The sequence below is a fragment of the Hyla sarda genome, chromosome 9, assembly GCF_029499605.1.
Source record: "Hyla sarda isolate aHylSar1 chromosome 9, aHylSar1.hap1, whole genome shotgun sequence".
NCBI lineage: Eukaryota > Metazoa > Chordata > Amphibia > Anura > Hylidae > Hyla > Hyla sarda.
The window spans coordinates 31825748-31843620 of NC_079197.1; the positions used below are offsets into that span (position 1 = coordinate 31825748).

Here is a 17873-nt window from a genome sequence, read left to right on the forward strand (position 1 = left end):
CTTCATTTAAGATAGGACTACTCTAGTTGTGTCCCTACTTTAGTTGCAGAAGATACTGTTGAATGGACTTAAAGCGTGTCCACATTTCTTAGTGTTTTGGCCTCAGGGCTTTTCCTTTTGAACCTCTGTTCCTTTAATTAATGGAGGGGCTTGGGTACACATGACTCAGCATATGTCCCTGCACATGAGGCTTAGCTGCACTGATCATCATGTTTCCTACTAAACCTATATATTATATTTAGAATGTTTATATCCTTGCCTGGCACCTGATCACTCATCTATATATCTTTAGTTATGATCTCCTAGCTTATGCATGGCTCACCCACTCTTCTGGCAGTGGCTTCCCCAGCTGGGATAAAAAGGATTGGACATGTTGGATTTCCTTCTTTCTTCTAGTTGAAGATGCTGAAGAAATGTCGGACCGTGTCAATACTTGATAAATGAAAGCCAAAATTGACAGGGTCTGCTGGTATCAATGTGATTTGGGTTTTACATGCAGAAATAGCTCAACAAATGGACCTATATTTGGGGCCACCAGCCGATTAGCTTGAAAATAAAGTTGTGACAGATGTTCTAAAACTTATCCCTTAAAACATTGTTCATACATAGAAGCTGTAAGTCTATACATATGAACACAGCATACACACCTTTCATAAATACTATGAATAATGTGTATCTGAAGGATACCGCTTAAGGACTTATCATTTTCAGTTTTTGCATTTTCGTTTTATTCCTCCTTACCTTTTAAAAATCATAACGCTTTCAATTTTCCACCGAAAAATCTATATTATGGCTTATTTTTTGTGCCCCAAATTCTACTTTGCAGTGACATTAGTAATTTTACCTAGCAATCCACAGCGAAACGGGAAAAAAAAATCATCATTGTGCGACAAAATTGAAGATAAAATTTCATTTTGTAACTTTTGGGTGCTTCCGTTTCCATGCAGTGCATTTTTCGGTAAAAATTACACCTTATCATTATTCTGTAGGTCCATATAGTTAAAATAATATCTTGCTTATATAGGTTAGATTTTGTCATACTTCTGGAAAAAATCATAACTACATGCAGGAAAGTTTATACGTTTAAAAATGTTCTCTTCTGACCCCTGTAACTTTATTTTTCCACATATAGGGTTGTATGAGGGCTCATTTTTTGCGCCGTGATCTGAAGTTTTTGGTACCATATTTGTTTTGATCGGACTTTTTGATCGTTTCTTATTCATTTTTTAATGCAAAAATACGCTATTTTGGACTTTGGAATTTTTTTTACGTGTACGCCATTGATCATGCGGTTTAATTAATGATATATTTTTATGATTTGGACATTTACGCACGTGGTGATACCACATTTTTATATTTTTTATTTACATAGTTTTTCTTTTTATAGGAAAAGGGGGGTGATTCTGACTCACATAGCTTCCAGCTCAGTGAGTGGGTTACATAGTGGTTAAAGCGTTTCACAGGACTAATAGATTTACATTGTGCAGTCACATTACTTTTTGGATTTGCAAGCTGTAGGCCAAAAAATGTTTTGGCCTACAGCTTGCAAATCCAAAAAGTAATGTGACTGCACAATGTAAATCTATTAGTCCTGTGAAACGCTTTAACCACTATGTAACCCACTCACTGAGCTGGAAGCTATTAGGGAGGGGGTTAAATCACATTTATTAACACTTTTTGTTCACTTTCTTTTTGCAATGTTATAGCCCCCATAGGGGGCTATAACATTGCACACACTGATTTCCTACATTGATCACTGCCATGCATTAAAGGGGTACTCCGCCCCTAGATATCTTATCCCCTATCTAAAGGATAGGGGATATGTCAGATCGCCGGGGTCCTGCTGCTGGGGACCTCCGGGATCTCCGCTGTGGCACCCCGCTATCATTACTTCACAGAGCATGCTCGCTCTGTGCGTAATGACCAGCGATACAGTGGCCGGAGCATCGTGACTTCACGGCTCCACCCCCTATTGACGTCACGGCACGCCCCCTTAATGCAAGTCTATGGGAGGGGGTGTGATGGCCGCCACGCCCCCTCCCATAGACTTTTATTGAGGAGTGGGCCGTGACATCAGAAGGGGGCGTAGCGGTGACAGAACGATGCTCTGGCCCCTGTATTGCCCGTCATTACGCACGGAGCAAGTTAGCTCTGTGCACTAATGATAGCGAGGTGCCCCAGCAGCGGGACCCCAGCGATCTGACATCTTATCCCCTATCCTTTGGATAGGGGATAAGATGCTAGGGGCAGAGTACCCCGTTAACATGGCATTGATCAGTGTTATCGCCGCTCGGGTGCTCCTGCCATGATCTTAGGCATGGAGCAGTCATTCGGCGATCGGACACACGGGAGGCAGATAGGGATCCTCCTGGTGTCCTGCAAGCTGTTCGGGATGCCACGATTTCACCGCGGCCATCTCGAACAACTCAATTGAGCTGCTGGGATGCTTTCGGTTTCACTTCAGACGCGGCGGTCAGCTTTGATCGCCGCATCTGAAGGGTTAATACCGGGCATCACCGCGATCGGGTCCCGGCTGTTGATGGCTGCCGGGACCGACCCGATATGACGCGGGTAGATATATGTCCTGCGTTGTTAGGGAGTTCTTATTTACGTTATGTACATGTTGTGCCCCAGTGTATTTAAGTATATGCACATTATCCCAATTCCGCACAATTTATATCATGTTATGTAGGTTAAGAAGTATAGTTTCCTTTCTGGATGTACATTTCCTCTTCTCTGTCATATTGGTAATTGCAGATATAGACCTTTTTATTGCAATATTATAGGAATTTTAGCACAAACTCTTCCTTCTTTCCGTGTATGGCCTCGCAGTTAAACTGCATGCTGAACCCCAATGATAACCCAAGACGACATGGGAAAGTTGAGGACCTTCTCCTCCGGTCGGTGTCTTCAAGAGTCCAATGCTATGTCGCAGGTTCAAGCGAAGTTCATTTCTAGCAGAAGATGTTGCCCTCTCCGCAACACCCAGTGAGGAGGGACAAGGGCGGTCAGAGGTCGATGGAAGTTCAAGAAAGCATAACCTCTCCAAATGCTTAGGCAGCTTCTGTAAGCAGTGGTGTTTACTGCACAGTCATAAAACTCTGAAGAACAACGCTTTTTGGTACCTCAGAGCCCGAAACCCACCACATAAGAATGAGCTGCATTGTTGCATAAAACAGGAGAAATAATTGATTTATGTTTGCAAGTGTAATTAAGCTATAAAATGAATTCCACAAAAAGAAACCCTGGAGTTTCACAGCAGCGCTTTACCCTTGATATCTGGACCGCAAAGACTTGGTACCCTAATAAAGGTCATCTTCTTATAAGGGCTGAATTATTAATTCTATTCATTGAGCGTAAACAGTATGATACTCAAAACAATTGGAAACCATTCACATATTGCTTGTAGATAGGGGTCAGTGGGGGGAATAAGATTTATTCTCAAGAAAACAGCGTCTTGGGAATCTTAAAAATATATAATCATATTTCCCTAAAACCAATACTACCTTTTTTTTTTTTTTGTTTCCCTACTTTGCTATAGTTTTATAGTGCAAAACATTAGCATGCAGATTTAAGGCCTAGTTTTATATTATATTGACATGTAATGTCACATGAAATGTTGTCAATCTTTAACTTTTTAAAGAGTACCTCTCATGATCTTATTACATTTTATAATCCAGTTAATTGCCCCCATCATGATAAACCACCCCATGCCTTTATTTTTTTAGTTTTCTACCTTAATATTGCTCTGTATTTTTTGCTCAGTCTCAGATTCACAGACTGGGAAGAGGCGTTACACAGCAGGCGCGACATCATCTGAAGCCATAAACGGGAGAACTTCCTCCCTCACTCTGCTACACACAGCCCAGAGCAGTTCAGTGTGAGATGAGGTATGATTGGCTAAGGCTGCTCACACCCCCCACAGCACTCCACACTGCATTTCCTGATTTTGGACTTCTGCCAGGCCAGCACGAATCCAAAGTCTGCGCAAGGGATGGGGGGAAAATGTGCTCTGGACAAGCAGGGAGACAGTGGCAGCTTTTTTTAAACACAAATAAAACATAGAAAATATATATATATTTTTAAACAAAGTACATTAGAAAGATTTTTTATTTACCATAAAGAGAGCAATAGCAAAAAAAAATTTAATGACTGGTCCTGTTGGATTTAAGATAGAAAAGCACAAGGATTTTCTATAATACTGGTTTATGTACTCATTTGGTCACATTTTGTCATTTATATAGTTTTGCTAATCCCACAGTTTTTTTTTTTTAATCTTTGTTAAAATTGGGGCTCCGTTCTAGCCTATTGCCCCTTCTTATCAGGGGCCCTATTGTAGCTCCATGGGCTCACTCTAATATGTACGTCCTTGGCTCTCAGGCTTTCTCAATGTTCACAAACATTGCCCCAAGACCGAAACCAAAATGAGGATTACCTGGTTTGGAAAACCTTTTTCAAAATCTGTTTTACATTCTGAGTTTGGAAAGGTGGACCTTCACGAATGACCTAGAGAGGGTAACCTGCTACAAACCTGCTACATTTTCCATCTTGACTTGCACGTTTTTTAAATTTCAATGAACGAGGACCTATGGCTAGGTGCCCTGATTACACTCCTTTTCACAGTTTCTTGATGCACCCTTTCCAAAATATGTAAGTTTATTGTATGTGTAACAATTCATGGAATCAGTCAGATGGGCGTGAACATCATTTTATTAATGGAAGGTGATGGGTGGGATTTAACAGGGTGTGTACATTAGGCATACATGTCCCCCAGTGTAAAACATTGACACCCCTGACTGTATAATCCCGCCCATCACCTGATCAATCCCATTTATTAAAATTAAGTTCACACCCATCTGACTGATTCCCTGAATTAATATGCAATTCTATAATAAGAGAGGCAGAGTTTCCCATGGGATTGTATCGCCAGTACAGCCAGGTGCAAACACGTCAGTGTATAAGTGAAACTGCTCACCTGGTGTGGTTGTGTTACAGACACAACTACTATATGCGCATCAGTCAAAAGATGGTGGTGCAGCTCCCTGGCGTCGGCCTGGAGGGGTAGTGATGAGGGGTAGAGGGGAAAAGAAAAACGGACTTCCAGCGCAAACCACTCAGCTGAAGTTAGACAAAGGCTGAGTGGTTTGCGCTGGAAGTCCGTTTTTTTTCCCTCTACCCCTCATCACTGATTCCCTGAATTGTCAGACAAACTATAAACTCATATATCTTAGGAACCGAAAAGCCTTTCATGAAACTGTCAAAAGGTGTGTGATCAGGGCAGCCTTGGCTATTTAGCAATAATAATGCAATGTTATTTTGTGGGCGTTTACCACAGGTCCTCTTTAAACTTATGGCATTTTTACTTAGGACAGTCGTGTGCTGCTAACAAGGATGTCAGTGAACAGCCATTTTTTTATTTTTTTTATAGGCACCAATTTACTTGTACATAGTTAATCGGTGTACTTCTGGGGCAGGTGTCTACCCATATAAAAGGGCACTTAGCCACATGGAGTTAACCTTACCTCATTAAGAAAAAAAATTAAAACATCCCATTTCTTTACCCTTCTATGTCATCATAAACTTTGTTATTCTGTATGACATAGATTGATTTTTCATGGCCACTATCCACTGTGTTATTGTTTCTGAATCATAAGGAGGTACCATACATTACCCAAACTCCCCAAGAAAACAAATCCTTTGCCACCAATTTTTGCCTGCCTAGTGCTGTCTCTATTTTGTTGTGTGCAGACGTGTCTAGATACATCACATGGTGAAAATATGGACATACCTCAAACGACATGTATATCTCTGTCCAGTGTTGAATAACTTGGTTTTATGTATGGTGATGCTAAATATGCTATCGAAAATAAAAATAAAAATTACAATTTGGTTTGTTCAGGTACCCACACCGACTTATGGTACCATATGAACATCCCAACCTCCCTATCATGGCCGTTAGTCATGATAGGGCATAATAATGATAGACTTTGGCCCAGTCTTACCCTTCATTTTGGGACATCTGCATTATCAGTAGAGGCTGAAGATAAATGACACATGAAGCGTTACGTTTTCCCATTGTTTTCTTTCCATTTCACCCATGGATGTTTAGGTTTGGTTTGTTGTTGTAAGTACAGGCTGGAAACTGCCCCTGCTTTTAGGATCAAGTAGATGTAATATGTCTTCCTATAAATGTTTCCAGATGTAGGCAGGTGTGGGTTTCTCCTGTAAGGAAGTCCCATCTTGTGATCACGGACTGTGAAAGTCGTGGTCTGAGATAGAGGTCCTGCCATCTGGCAACTCTGTGGTGATGGACAGTATGTGCTAGCAGGTATGCTACAAGTTGACCATCTGCTGACCTCTGCCTCAACCTCCTGCAGGGCAGGAGGAGTTGACCCGTGCCAGGTTAAACATTAGAAAGCCATTCTTCTGTGTGCTTTCAGCCCTTACTGTATGCTGTAAGATCCGTATTGACCATTGTCACTAGTCCCATTTCAGCTCTTATGTGGGCAGCCCAGAGACGACAATGCTCCAAGGGTTTTCTTTGTTGTAACATTTGGAGCAATAGGCAGTATGCTATATGCAATGATCATATCCCCAAACAATAGACCTAAAGTTGATATTAGTCATAATGTTTTTCCCCTTATCAGAGGGCAGAGGGCCCTGTTATCAGCCTGAAATGGGTATGGAGGCAGGACAAATTTGCGGGCATGCCAGCGCTAGGACTGCTCGGAAATGCGATGTCTCATAGACAGCAATGCATTCAGTGTGGACTCCGCAAAAAGAATGGACATATCTATTCTTTTACGGACACCGGAATTAGATTTTGTTAACTCCAGATCTTTCTTACACGGAAATTCTGCTATGTGCACAGCACAGCAGAATCCCATTTTTAATCAACGAGGCTATGCTGCTGCAGAATCTCCGTGATTTGACTGGCGTGTAAACATAGCCTTAGGGTATATCCGCACTCACCGCTCGATAAGCGACTTGAGTCGCTTATGGAGCGGTGAGTGCGGATATATTTCAGGGTTTTTTCACAGTATTGTACATTGTTTCCTATCTTTATAATACATCCTAGCACCACCGCTGACTCACTATTTAGCTACTACAGCTCCACACCTGGTAACCAGTTAATGGCTGGATTGAGCAGTGCCGTCTCAGCATCCACTTTCTATATATAGCCTTAGGGCATGTTCACACTATGGAATGTCAACTCGGAATTCTGATTAGGAATTCTTCCTGGAGATTCTGTCTGAGCGGCTGCTGCTGAAATCCTTTGACTCTAGGACTGTGCGGAGTTTGGCATCGCCATTGACGGCAATACAGTCCGTGCGTAATTCAGCCGAAAAAATGAACACGTTGATTCTACGGTGGATCAATTTCAGCAGCAGAATTTTCTGCTTCTAAATACCGCAGTGTGTATGGGTCAGCGGAAGGTCCATTCACACCAATGTAAAGGTTGATACAGTGGAATTCCCAAGTGCAATTCTGCATGCGGAAATTCCATAGTGTGGACATATGCATATTTAATTAGGCCACTCTCTCAAATCAGTGGTCTCAAACTGTGGCCCCCCAGGTGTTGCAAAACTTCAACTCCCAGCATGCCCGTACAGCCGTTGGCTGTCCGGGCATGCTGGGAGTTGAAATTTCGCAACATGTAGAGGGCCACAGTTTGAGACCACTGCCTTACATGATCGTTTCTGTTTGTTAGATGGATCCCATGACAAGTCACATAGTGATCCCCAGCAATCAGCTGTGATCTGTATGGGACCCCAGCAGTAAGTGTTCAATTTCACTCCTGCAGCACCACCACCACCTTGGAAATAAAATTACACGGTGTCCATTCAAATCAACAGGTTTCTCCTTGTAATGCAGAGAGAAATGTTCTTTGTGACCACTCTCCATTGTCACCAAGTGATAAGGAGCTGAGGAAATGTCTGTCTGCTGTTTTAGAAAATTTGCAGTGTTCCCTCATTACTCCATGTCCTGCCAATGACTCCTGTAGACCATGCTATTGCATCTCCTAGGAGTCATTATACGTATATGTTGAAAGCATATCATGCTTAATCCTAATCCTTAATCCTAATACTTAATCTTAATCCTTCCAGTATTTATCAGATGCTGTATACTCCATAGGAAGTTGAGTTGTTCTTTCATGTCTGACCACAGTGCTCCCTGCTGGCACCTCTGTCCATGTCAGGAACTGTCCAGAGCAGGAGCAAATCCCCATAGCAAACCTCTCCTGCTCTGGACAGTTCCTGACATGAACAGGGGTGTCAGCAGAGAACACTGTAGTCAGACAGAAAAGAAATTCAAAAAGAAAAGAATTTCCTCTGTAGTATACGGCAGCTGAAAAGTACTGGAAGGATACTGGAAGGATAAACAAATCTGTTTAACTTTCTGGCACTAGTTTATATATATATATAAGAAAATAATAATAATAATAATAATATATATATATATATATATATATATATATATATATATATATATATCCAATAAGAACAGCACCTCCAGAAATGTCAAGAAAAAAAGAAATTGGGGTGCCCGCATATTCTGAACCTCGGTCCACTGGTTCCTCAATGCATACAAAAATATAGAAGCAGCACACCACAGGTAGATTTCAAAAGAACGGTGAATTTATTCCATGATGTGAGAGACTACGTTTCTCCAGCCTCACGCTGGCTTTCTCAAGTGCTGCGTGAGGCTGGAGAAACGTAGTCTCTCACATCATGGAATAAATTCACCGTTCTTTTGAAATCTACCTGTGGTGTGCTGCTTCTATATTTTTGTATATATATATATATATATATATATATATATATATATATATATATAATATATATAATATATTCCTGTGTAGTACCCCTTTAAATGCTCAATTGGGCAACAGCCATCTTTCCTGATCCCAACATGAACATGCATGCACAACTGAGTATACATGTGTTCCCAGTGGGTACAGGGGAGAAAGCCACTGTCAGGTTTGCAGTAGGTTATCGCCCCTAAATATAAAGCATTGAAAAGTTGAAACACAGCAGTAGAAACACATGTCTGATCCTTATCTACCCCGACATCATCTGCCAGGGAGGAGTTCTTTATTTTTTAGATCAGTGTTTCCCAACCAAGGTGCCCCCAGATATTGCAAAACTACAACTCCAGCATGCCCGGACAGCCAAAGGCTGTCCGGGCATGCTGGGAGTTGTAGTTTTGCAACACCTGGAGGCACTCTGGCTGGGAAACACTTTATTAGATGGATGGGTTTAGCCGATTCTCATCCAATTAATATGGCCAGCTTAAAGGGGTACTCCCGTGGAAAACGTATTTTTGGTGCCAGAAAGTTAAACAGATTTGTAAATCTTCCAGTACTTTTTAGGGGCTGTATACTAAAGAGAAATCCAAAAAAGAAATGCATTTCCTCTGATGTCATGACCACAGTGCTCTCTGCTTACCTCTGCTGTCCATTTTAGGAACTGTCCAGAGCAGCATATCTTTGCTATGCGGATTTTCTCCTACTCTGGACAGTTCCTAAAATGGACAGCAGAGGTCAGCAGAGAGCACTGTGGTCATGACATCAGATGAAATGCATTTCTTTTTTGGATTTCTCTTTAGTATACAGCCCCTAAAAAGTACTGGAAGGATTAAGATTTTTTAATAGAAGTGATTTACAAATCTGTTTAACTTTCTGGCACCAATTGATTAAAAAAAAAAAAAAAAAAAAAAAAGTTTTCCACGGGAGTACCCCTTTAACTCCAAGCTAATACAGAATTTCCATCTCTTTTTGAAGGTTGTTTGTTACATTGTGTTTAGTTACAGTACTGGGCATTTCTACTCTCTTCAGTAAAGCAGAGTTTAACAAAAGTCTGATATATCTGCTTCAGGGCAGGATAATACTGAAAAGAAGTAGATATTATCGCTACACTCATATTTCTTACCAGTCACAACTTTAAAAAAAAATTTTTTAATACAGATTCGTTTTCCATTGAAAGACTATATATATATATATTTTTTTTATATCTTTTGCAGGCGACCTTCCGTCTGACGGATTTAAGATGACCTCATTGGTTGGTAAGTAAGACAGATCTACAGGAGCAGTGGGCTGACAGGTGCAACACAGGGGCAGTGTGGGCTGAGGGCATTGATTATTTTCGTGTCTTTTGTCCAGTTGTCTTTTGTTCTATTTATTTTCCAAATGTTATTTATTAAGCCTATGCAACAACTAAAGCAACATCCAACATGTGTCTCCGGCCTTTCGGCTGTCAGGGCATGATAAGCATGGTGGTTTTGCAAGAATTAGAGAGCCACAGGTTGAGGAACACTGCTTTATGGAATGGTTTATGTTGTTGTGTCTGTCTGTGTCCACTAGTGGGAGCTCCCAGGCTTTGTTTAATCATCGCTTTTAGGAACCAAAATGTAATGCACTTCATAGTTGAATGTGTACAGCCACATTGACTTCTTTGTGTCTGTGTAAAAAAAAAAAAAAAAAAAAAATAGTAATATATAAATAAAAAAAGGAATAACCTCTCTTTTAGGGTAAGTTATATTTCTACTTAACTGGAATAATCACTAGTGAATTCAAACTACATAAGCAGTAGAAGTATACGTTCGGTATAATGATTTATATAGGAATGAGGATATATTTTACATATTACAATACACTGTTCCAAACACAGGTCCCCATCACACGCCTGTCACACAGAACTACATAAATCTTGTTGTACCGTACCCTCATGATCTACCGAAGAGCTAGTTACTGTAGATACCGTATACCTTACTGACAGTTACCTAAAATATAGATCCCAGTTCTAGAACTGTTATGTTTTACCCAGCTTTTCCTAAAGACATTATTGGCAATTACAAAAGCATTGTGGCATCACATGAAAAGTGGGACTTGCATCTATCATACTAATGTCTGATATGGGGAAGGGGAGCATTCTATTTTATGGATATTTGAATATTTAGGTAGATTTCAGGAAAACTCCTTTTGCAGAGTAATAGATCATATTTTTTGGCATTTAAAAATAGCAGGCTCATTACCCATGTACATGTGATACTTCTTAAAGGAGTACCCTCCCCCTAGACATCTTATCCCTTATTCAAAGGATAGGGGATAAGATGTCTGATCGCAGTGGTGCTGTCACTGGGACCCCAGGATCTCCATGCAGCACCCGGTGTTCTGAAAGTTGTTTTCAGAATGCTGGATTTGGGCAGCTGTAGTCGTGCCGCCACACCCCCTCCATTCATGTCTATGGGAGAGGGTGTGACGACCGCCACACCCCTTACCACAGACGTGAATGGAGGGGCGGGGCTTGATGTCACAAGGGTGCGGAGTGTGATGTCACAACCACGGCCCCCCAAACATCTTCAAACCTCTTATCCCCTATCCTTTGGATAGGGGATAAGATGTCTAGGTGCAGAGTACCCTTTTAAGACTCTCTAGGTCAGTGTCCTCCAACCTGTGCCTTTCCAGCTGTGGCAAAACTGCTACTCCTATCATGCCCTGACAGTCTTTGGCTGGTTGGAGTTGTAATTTTGAAATAGTAGGAGAGCCACAGGTTGGGGAACAATGCTCTTGGTTAACATTAATGGCAAAAGATGTCAAGAAAATAAGTTAAATGGTTATTTAGGATAAGAAAAACAATGTTGCTTTCTTCCTAAAACAGCACCACGCCTTTCCTCAGCTTGTGTGTTGTATTACAACTTTGCTTTATTCAATTCACTGGAACTGAGCTGTAATACCACACACAACCTGAGAACAGGTGTGGTGCTGTTTCTGAAAGAAAGCAGCAATTTTTCCAATCCCTGATAACCCCTTTAATGGTCTATTCACACGTACAGTATTCTGCGCAGATGTGATGTGCAGGATTTTCTGCTGCAGATTTCAATGTAAACTGAATGACTGAACACAGCTTGAAATCCTGCGCATCAAATCTGCGCAGAATACTGTGCGTGTGAATAGACCGTAAAAGGGTTTTTCAGGTTTAGAAAAACAGAGCTTAAAGGAGTATTCCAGGAAAATACTTTTTTTTATATATATATCAACTGACTCCAGAAAGTTAAACAGATTTGTAAATTACTTCTATTAAAAAATCTTAATCCTTTCAGTACTTATGAGCTTCTGAAGGTAAGGTTGTTCTTTTCTGTCTAAATCCTCTCTGATGACACCTGTCTCGGGAAACACACAGTTTAGAAGCAAATCCCCATAGCAAACCTCTTCTAAACTGGGCGTTTCCCGAGACAGGTGTCATCAGAGAGGATTTAGACAGAAAAGAACAACCTTAACTTCAGAAGCTCATAAGTACTGAAAGGATTAAGATTTTTTAATAGAAGTAATTTACAAATCTGTTTAACTTTCTGGAGCCAGTTGATTTATATATATATAAAAAAAAAGTATTTTCCTGGAATACCCCTTTAATTCTTTCAAAAAACAGCACCAAATTACAGCTCAGTTCCAATAATGTGAATGGCGCTAAATTGTAATGCTACATACAAGCTGAAGACAGGTGGTCTTGATTTCGATTTCTGAATAGCCCCTTTAAACTTTGCTAGAGAGAGGAAAGCCAAGGCCCCATTTATATGACACCAATGAAGACTGTTATTAGTGTCAGTAAACCTGTCAGGGCCCGTAATAATAGAATATTCCGCATGATTGCAGTTCCTTTTTACAGCTATGACACAATACCCGGAGTTATTGCGTTTATAAAATCTTCGCCATCGTCTGTAGAAAGAACAGTAGTTAATCTGCTTTAATATTATTTTTCCATATTGAAAGAGATGTAATTGGCAAAGCATTTATGAAGTCAAACAACTGTAATCTCTCTTTTAAATTGCAGGTGGTAAATATGTTTTTATGCCGTTCTTGATTTTATTAGACAGTAGCTCAACGTCGCCTCCTAATGGGCAGAATTAATAGCGCTGTAATTACAATAACTGCTAATGTCATCTCTTCTTTGCTATCATGCTTGACCAAATCCCGCAGCGCCCTGCGCATCTCATATCAGTTTCTCAATTGATTTCTGGCATCTTTTGTAGAGTAACTTATGTCAGGTGTATGTGGAGCCCCTCCGCTATGTGAACGTTTGTGATGACATGAATCCTTTGATGGGGTAATTGAGGCCTATGGCGCAAATAAGAAGAATGACACAGCCACTAGACGCACCCAGCTACTAAATCGAGTACAGATCCCAGCATGAATGACAGATTAATAAGGAGCGGAAATTGAAAGATGTAGAATTTCCTTTGAAGCTTAATACTGTTATTAATTCCCAGATTGGGAAGGGGAGACGTCCACTCCGACAGATCATTGAGACAAATGTATCAGAGAAGAGCAGAAATGGGGTTTAGGAAGATACAGAAATTAATATTATTTGGGATTACAAAGAGCACATCCTAATAATACACAGGGGACTTACCCGAACGAGTAAATCATTTTGTCACAGGATCTGTATCATTGGTTACTTTGTGTTAAATTTGTTATCATTTTTTTAAAGGGGTTATCAAGCAATAGAAAAATGGCGCACACCTGTCCTCAGGTTGTGTGTGCTATTTGCTTGGCTCCACTTGCTTCAATGGAACTGAGCAACAATACCACATGCGACCTGAGGACAAGAGTGGCACTGTTTTATGAAGAGATAACCCCTTTTAAAGATTAACGCCACTAAAATGAGTGTATTTGATGATGAGTATGACTAGCTATGAAGTCCTATTTTATTCACTGCAATAACGCTGCGGTCTGGTAAATAACCAACGGTTCTATGCCAAGAAGCCTTCCATCTTTAAAAAGGAGACCATATTTCTTCTGCCTAGGAGATCGTATAGATCCACTTGGCCCATTGCCACAATTAACCCCCTCCCCCAGATCCCCAGCTGGCGTTTGTATTATTGCAGACATGCATGTTTGGGAGCTAATGAATTCTTCTATCTGCATAGTTTTAGTGCTATATGGTTCATTGCTCTCCAGCTGTTGCAGAACTATAACTCCCATCATGCTTCTTAAGGCATGGCAGTTGTAGTTTGGCCACAGGTTAGGAAACATTGCTTTAGTGCAGTGGTCTTCAAACTGTGGCCCTCCAGATGTGGCAAAACTACAATTCCCAGCATGCCCGGACAGCCGTTGGCTGTCCGGGCATGCTGGGAGTTGAAGTTTTGCCAGATCTGGAGGGCCACAGTTTGAAGACCGCTACTTTTAGTGTGTTCTGCCTGCATGTAGGAAACTGGACACCAGGGGGCCCCATCACATTCTTAAAGGGGTTATCCAGGAAAAAACTTTTTTTACGGTATATATCAACTGGCTCCAGAAAGTTAAACAGATTTGTAAATTGAGTATAAAATGGATATACGAGGATCGTGCTTCAATAATAATTATCATTTATTTATAAAGATAAGATTTCATCACTTCTCACAGGGCCCTTGTGAGAAGAGCATACATAATAAAAAGGCAACCTAACAATGTATCAGGCAATAGTATTAAAATTAAAATTCTACACTTGGCATAGAGTAATAGAATAAAATAGCAGAGTAAGAGCTGTACCATACAAATATATTAGGAAGTTGCTCTTCTAGATGTTTAGGGTAAATATGTCCCTTTTTTGGATACAGTGGCAAACAGTCTGTATTGATAGCAATTGTTACCGGTCTGTAGATTGTAGCTCAGGCGATGAATATTGCTCCCGCAATAGCTGAGTGTCCGTAGTGTATACAGTCCACTGTGTGGTGCCTCCAATTATGAGCCTGGTCCAGTAGGGTCTGAGCGTGGTGGCAGTCGCTGTCGGATAAGGCGCTGGCAGGCGCCAAAGATCGTGATGGTGTCCGGGGACTGCTGGCGCTGGCGTGCGCTAGAGTTGATATTCCTCACCGCTTCATTGGTTGGAAAAACAGGACCATATACTGGAAGGCTGGAAGTTCACCTCGTGGTGCCGGCGTCTGACGTCAGAGCCGGGATGGTTACAGCAGGATAGTTGCACCGGGATGATTGCGCCGGGATGGATCTGAACTGCTGGACCGGGTGGATAGCAAAACGAGAGCACAAATGATGGTACAGTTCATAGAGTGTAACTGGCCATAGAATTTGGGCACAGTTTTAGTGCTGCTATGCCAGTAGATAAAGACTAGACGCGTTTCAGGGTTGTATGATATAACCCTTTCCTCAGTAGTCATGACTTTTTAGCAATTAAGGTATAGTTGCTTGCCCTGTTTGACCTCGGTGCGTAATAGTTGTGAGCTGCACACATCCACATAGATTTGTAAATTACTTCTATTAAAAAATCTTAATCCTTTAGTACTTATGAGCTTCTGAAGTTTAGGTTGTTCTTTTCTGTCTAAGTGCTCTCTGATGACAAGTGTCTCGGGAACCACCCAGTTTAGAAGTGTTTTGCTATGGGAATTTGCTTCTAAACTGGGCGTTTCCCGAGACAGGTGTCATCAGAGATTACTTAGACAGAAAAGAACAACCTTAACTTCAGAAGCTCATAAGTACTAAAGGATTAAGATTTTTTAATAGAAGTAATTTACAAATCTGTTTAACTTTCTGGAACCAGTTGATATATAAAAAAAAAGGTTTTTTCCTGGAATTCCCCTTTAAGTTGGTGTTTAGTGCTCGTGATAGTACAATGATATCATGTGATCACAAACTAGAAGCGAGGAAGCTGAAATACATTGGATTCTATCCTTTTTTTTTCTAGCAAAGATCATAAAGTTATTTGACATTGCATCCACCTATCTCATATTCAGGCGCTTGGCTTGTGAACACTGGGTACTATATGGCCTTGGTTAGTACATCATTATTTTTGTTACTTTAAGTGCACTTGTCCTTTCATTATGCAAGTAGTAATATATTATCTTATGCATCCTCCACCTTTAATTCACTTACTTGTTGTGACATCCGAGTCCACAGTGCGTAACTTAAAGGAACATTCGAGGTAAAAGTGATGCACTTTGTGATGCTTAGTGCAGGGTGTGAGAAGGGCAGCAGATGACTCAGGGACTTAGAACTCCAAATTAGGAGTCACAATCAGCTGCCATAGACCCTGCACTAGGCATAACACAGTAAGGCAAATTACTATTACAAGTGTGCCTAAAATCTGCTTTACATGACTTGTACAACATTTATTGTGAGTTTGTTAGACACTCTTTAGGTATGTCTGCACCTGATACGACTAAGGGGGGCAGATTTTCTCAAAGGGGGCAGGGAATCATATATAATAAGTGTGGCTTACAATGCACATAATGGGGGACATGTATCAAAGATTTTACCCCTGTTTTGTGTGTATTTTTTTGCGCAAAATTTTGCGCATTTTTTTGCGCACGTTTTGGTAGAGCATGTCCTCCAGATGTGGCTGAATTGGGGTACCTTGGCGTGACATCTATAGTACACATGGATTTATTAACTGCGTACTATTTTTTTTCACTCAAAATTTTGCCGCAAGAGCTGTTTATTTTGTGCAAATAATAGTCTTGGACTTAACGTAGCAAGATGCTCTAAATCATTGATTCTATTTTCCAAAGAGTGGATTTAGGAGATTACTATATTTGCCCGCAATTTATGAAGCTCATTGCGCTTGATTGATAAATTTAGCGCTTCTGCGCATAATTTAGAATTCGGGAAAAGGGGTAAACTGCTTCTACCATACACAAATAATGATACATGTCTTCCAATGTGTCTAACTTCACCAACTTCAGCAAACGGCAAGAGTCAGTTTGATCAATTTGGCCCATTTTTAGATTGCCTAGTCTATACAGCAAACTGCACCCTTTTTTGATTATTAAACTTACAAAATCACCTTTTTAGTTTCTTAGCCTAAGTGTGTGTGTGTGTGTGTGTGGGGGGGGGGGGGGGGGGGGGGGGGGAGGGGGGGCTAGTTGGGCTGCTCATTTGACACAGCCTGGCACACCTCCTCGCCGTACCTATCAGACATTTCTTAACTCCTATACATGGCCCTGGGACTGAGAGGTGAGGGCGACCCAGGAGGCTAGCCAGGCTGTGGCACCTGAGCAGTTTGGCACCACCCTCTGGACATTTGACTGATAAATAAGGTGTTTTGGCAACCACATCAGCTCCTTTGGAGGTGCATTTGGTTTTTATATTCTGAGGGTACATTCAGGTGTTTGTGGCAGATTTTATACTTTGTTTAATAATTTAGTTACATTGATTTATGCAGCATCAAATCTGCTGAGTCAAAACTACACCAAACACCGTACATGTGAATGTACCATGAGGGTGTTTTCTGGGGATTTTTATTATTATTATTGTTTATTATTTATTTTTGTATGGTCTATGCTCAGGAGAAGCTATTAATATTAGTTCCGTAGGGTTCTTAAATCCAACCACATCCAAAGCACCTGGATGTACAGAGATCAGAGCTGGAAGCAGACCGCTCTGTACATGGTGGAGTGGCTCTACTGGATTACTGCAGTTCAGCTCACACTCACTTCAGTGGCCTTTATAAAGCCACCCAAATTAGTGTTTGGGGGGTACTGCTCACAGCATCTACGGTCTCTGTAAAAAGCTTATAGGCAGCGCTGGTGGAGGCAGGTCCTGTCAGTCGTCACCTTTCCTTTAGTCAGCCTTTACCGCTAGAACCAATGGACCCACCTGTTTTTTTTTGAAGAGCCATTGACTCTCCAGACACTTCTCCAAAAATGTTATTCACGTTTTATTTTCACCCTTGTTGCTGGTTTCAAGTGTTGGTGTAAAGAGCAGTCCACCTCCAGGGATAATACCCCACCCAATCTGACATTAGATATACTGTGTTGGAACTCTAGGCTGGATAGTACAAATGCAACTGTACAGCACCCAGTGAGTACTTAAAATTTGAATAGGACCCATGCACCATACTCACATCAGGGCCTGGGCACTATACTCAATGGATGTCCTACGT

At 41.1% G+C, this 17873-nt stretch overlaps 1 protein-coding gene across 3 annotated transcripts in view; it reads left to right on the forward strand.

Annotated features, from left to right (window-relative positions):
- The window catches only part of NR6A1 (nuclear receptor subfamily 6 group A member 1), a 267100-nt gene that overhangs the window by 65261 nt on the left and 183966 nt on the right, over positions 1 to 17873 (forward strand). For all 3 annotated transcript variants that reach the window (XM_056540026.1, XM_056540030.1, XM_056540029.1), the window contains exon 3: positions 10024 to 10065. In XM_056540026.1, coding sequence (XP_056396001.1) covers positions 10024 to 10065 — 42 coding nt within the window. The remainder of the gene's footprint in view (positions 1 to 10023; positions 10066 to 17873) is intronic.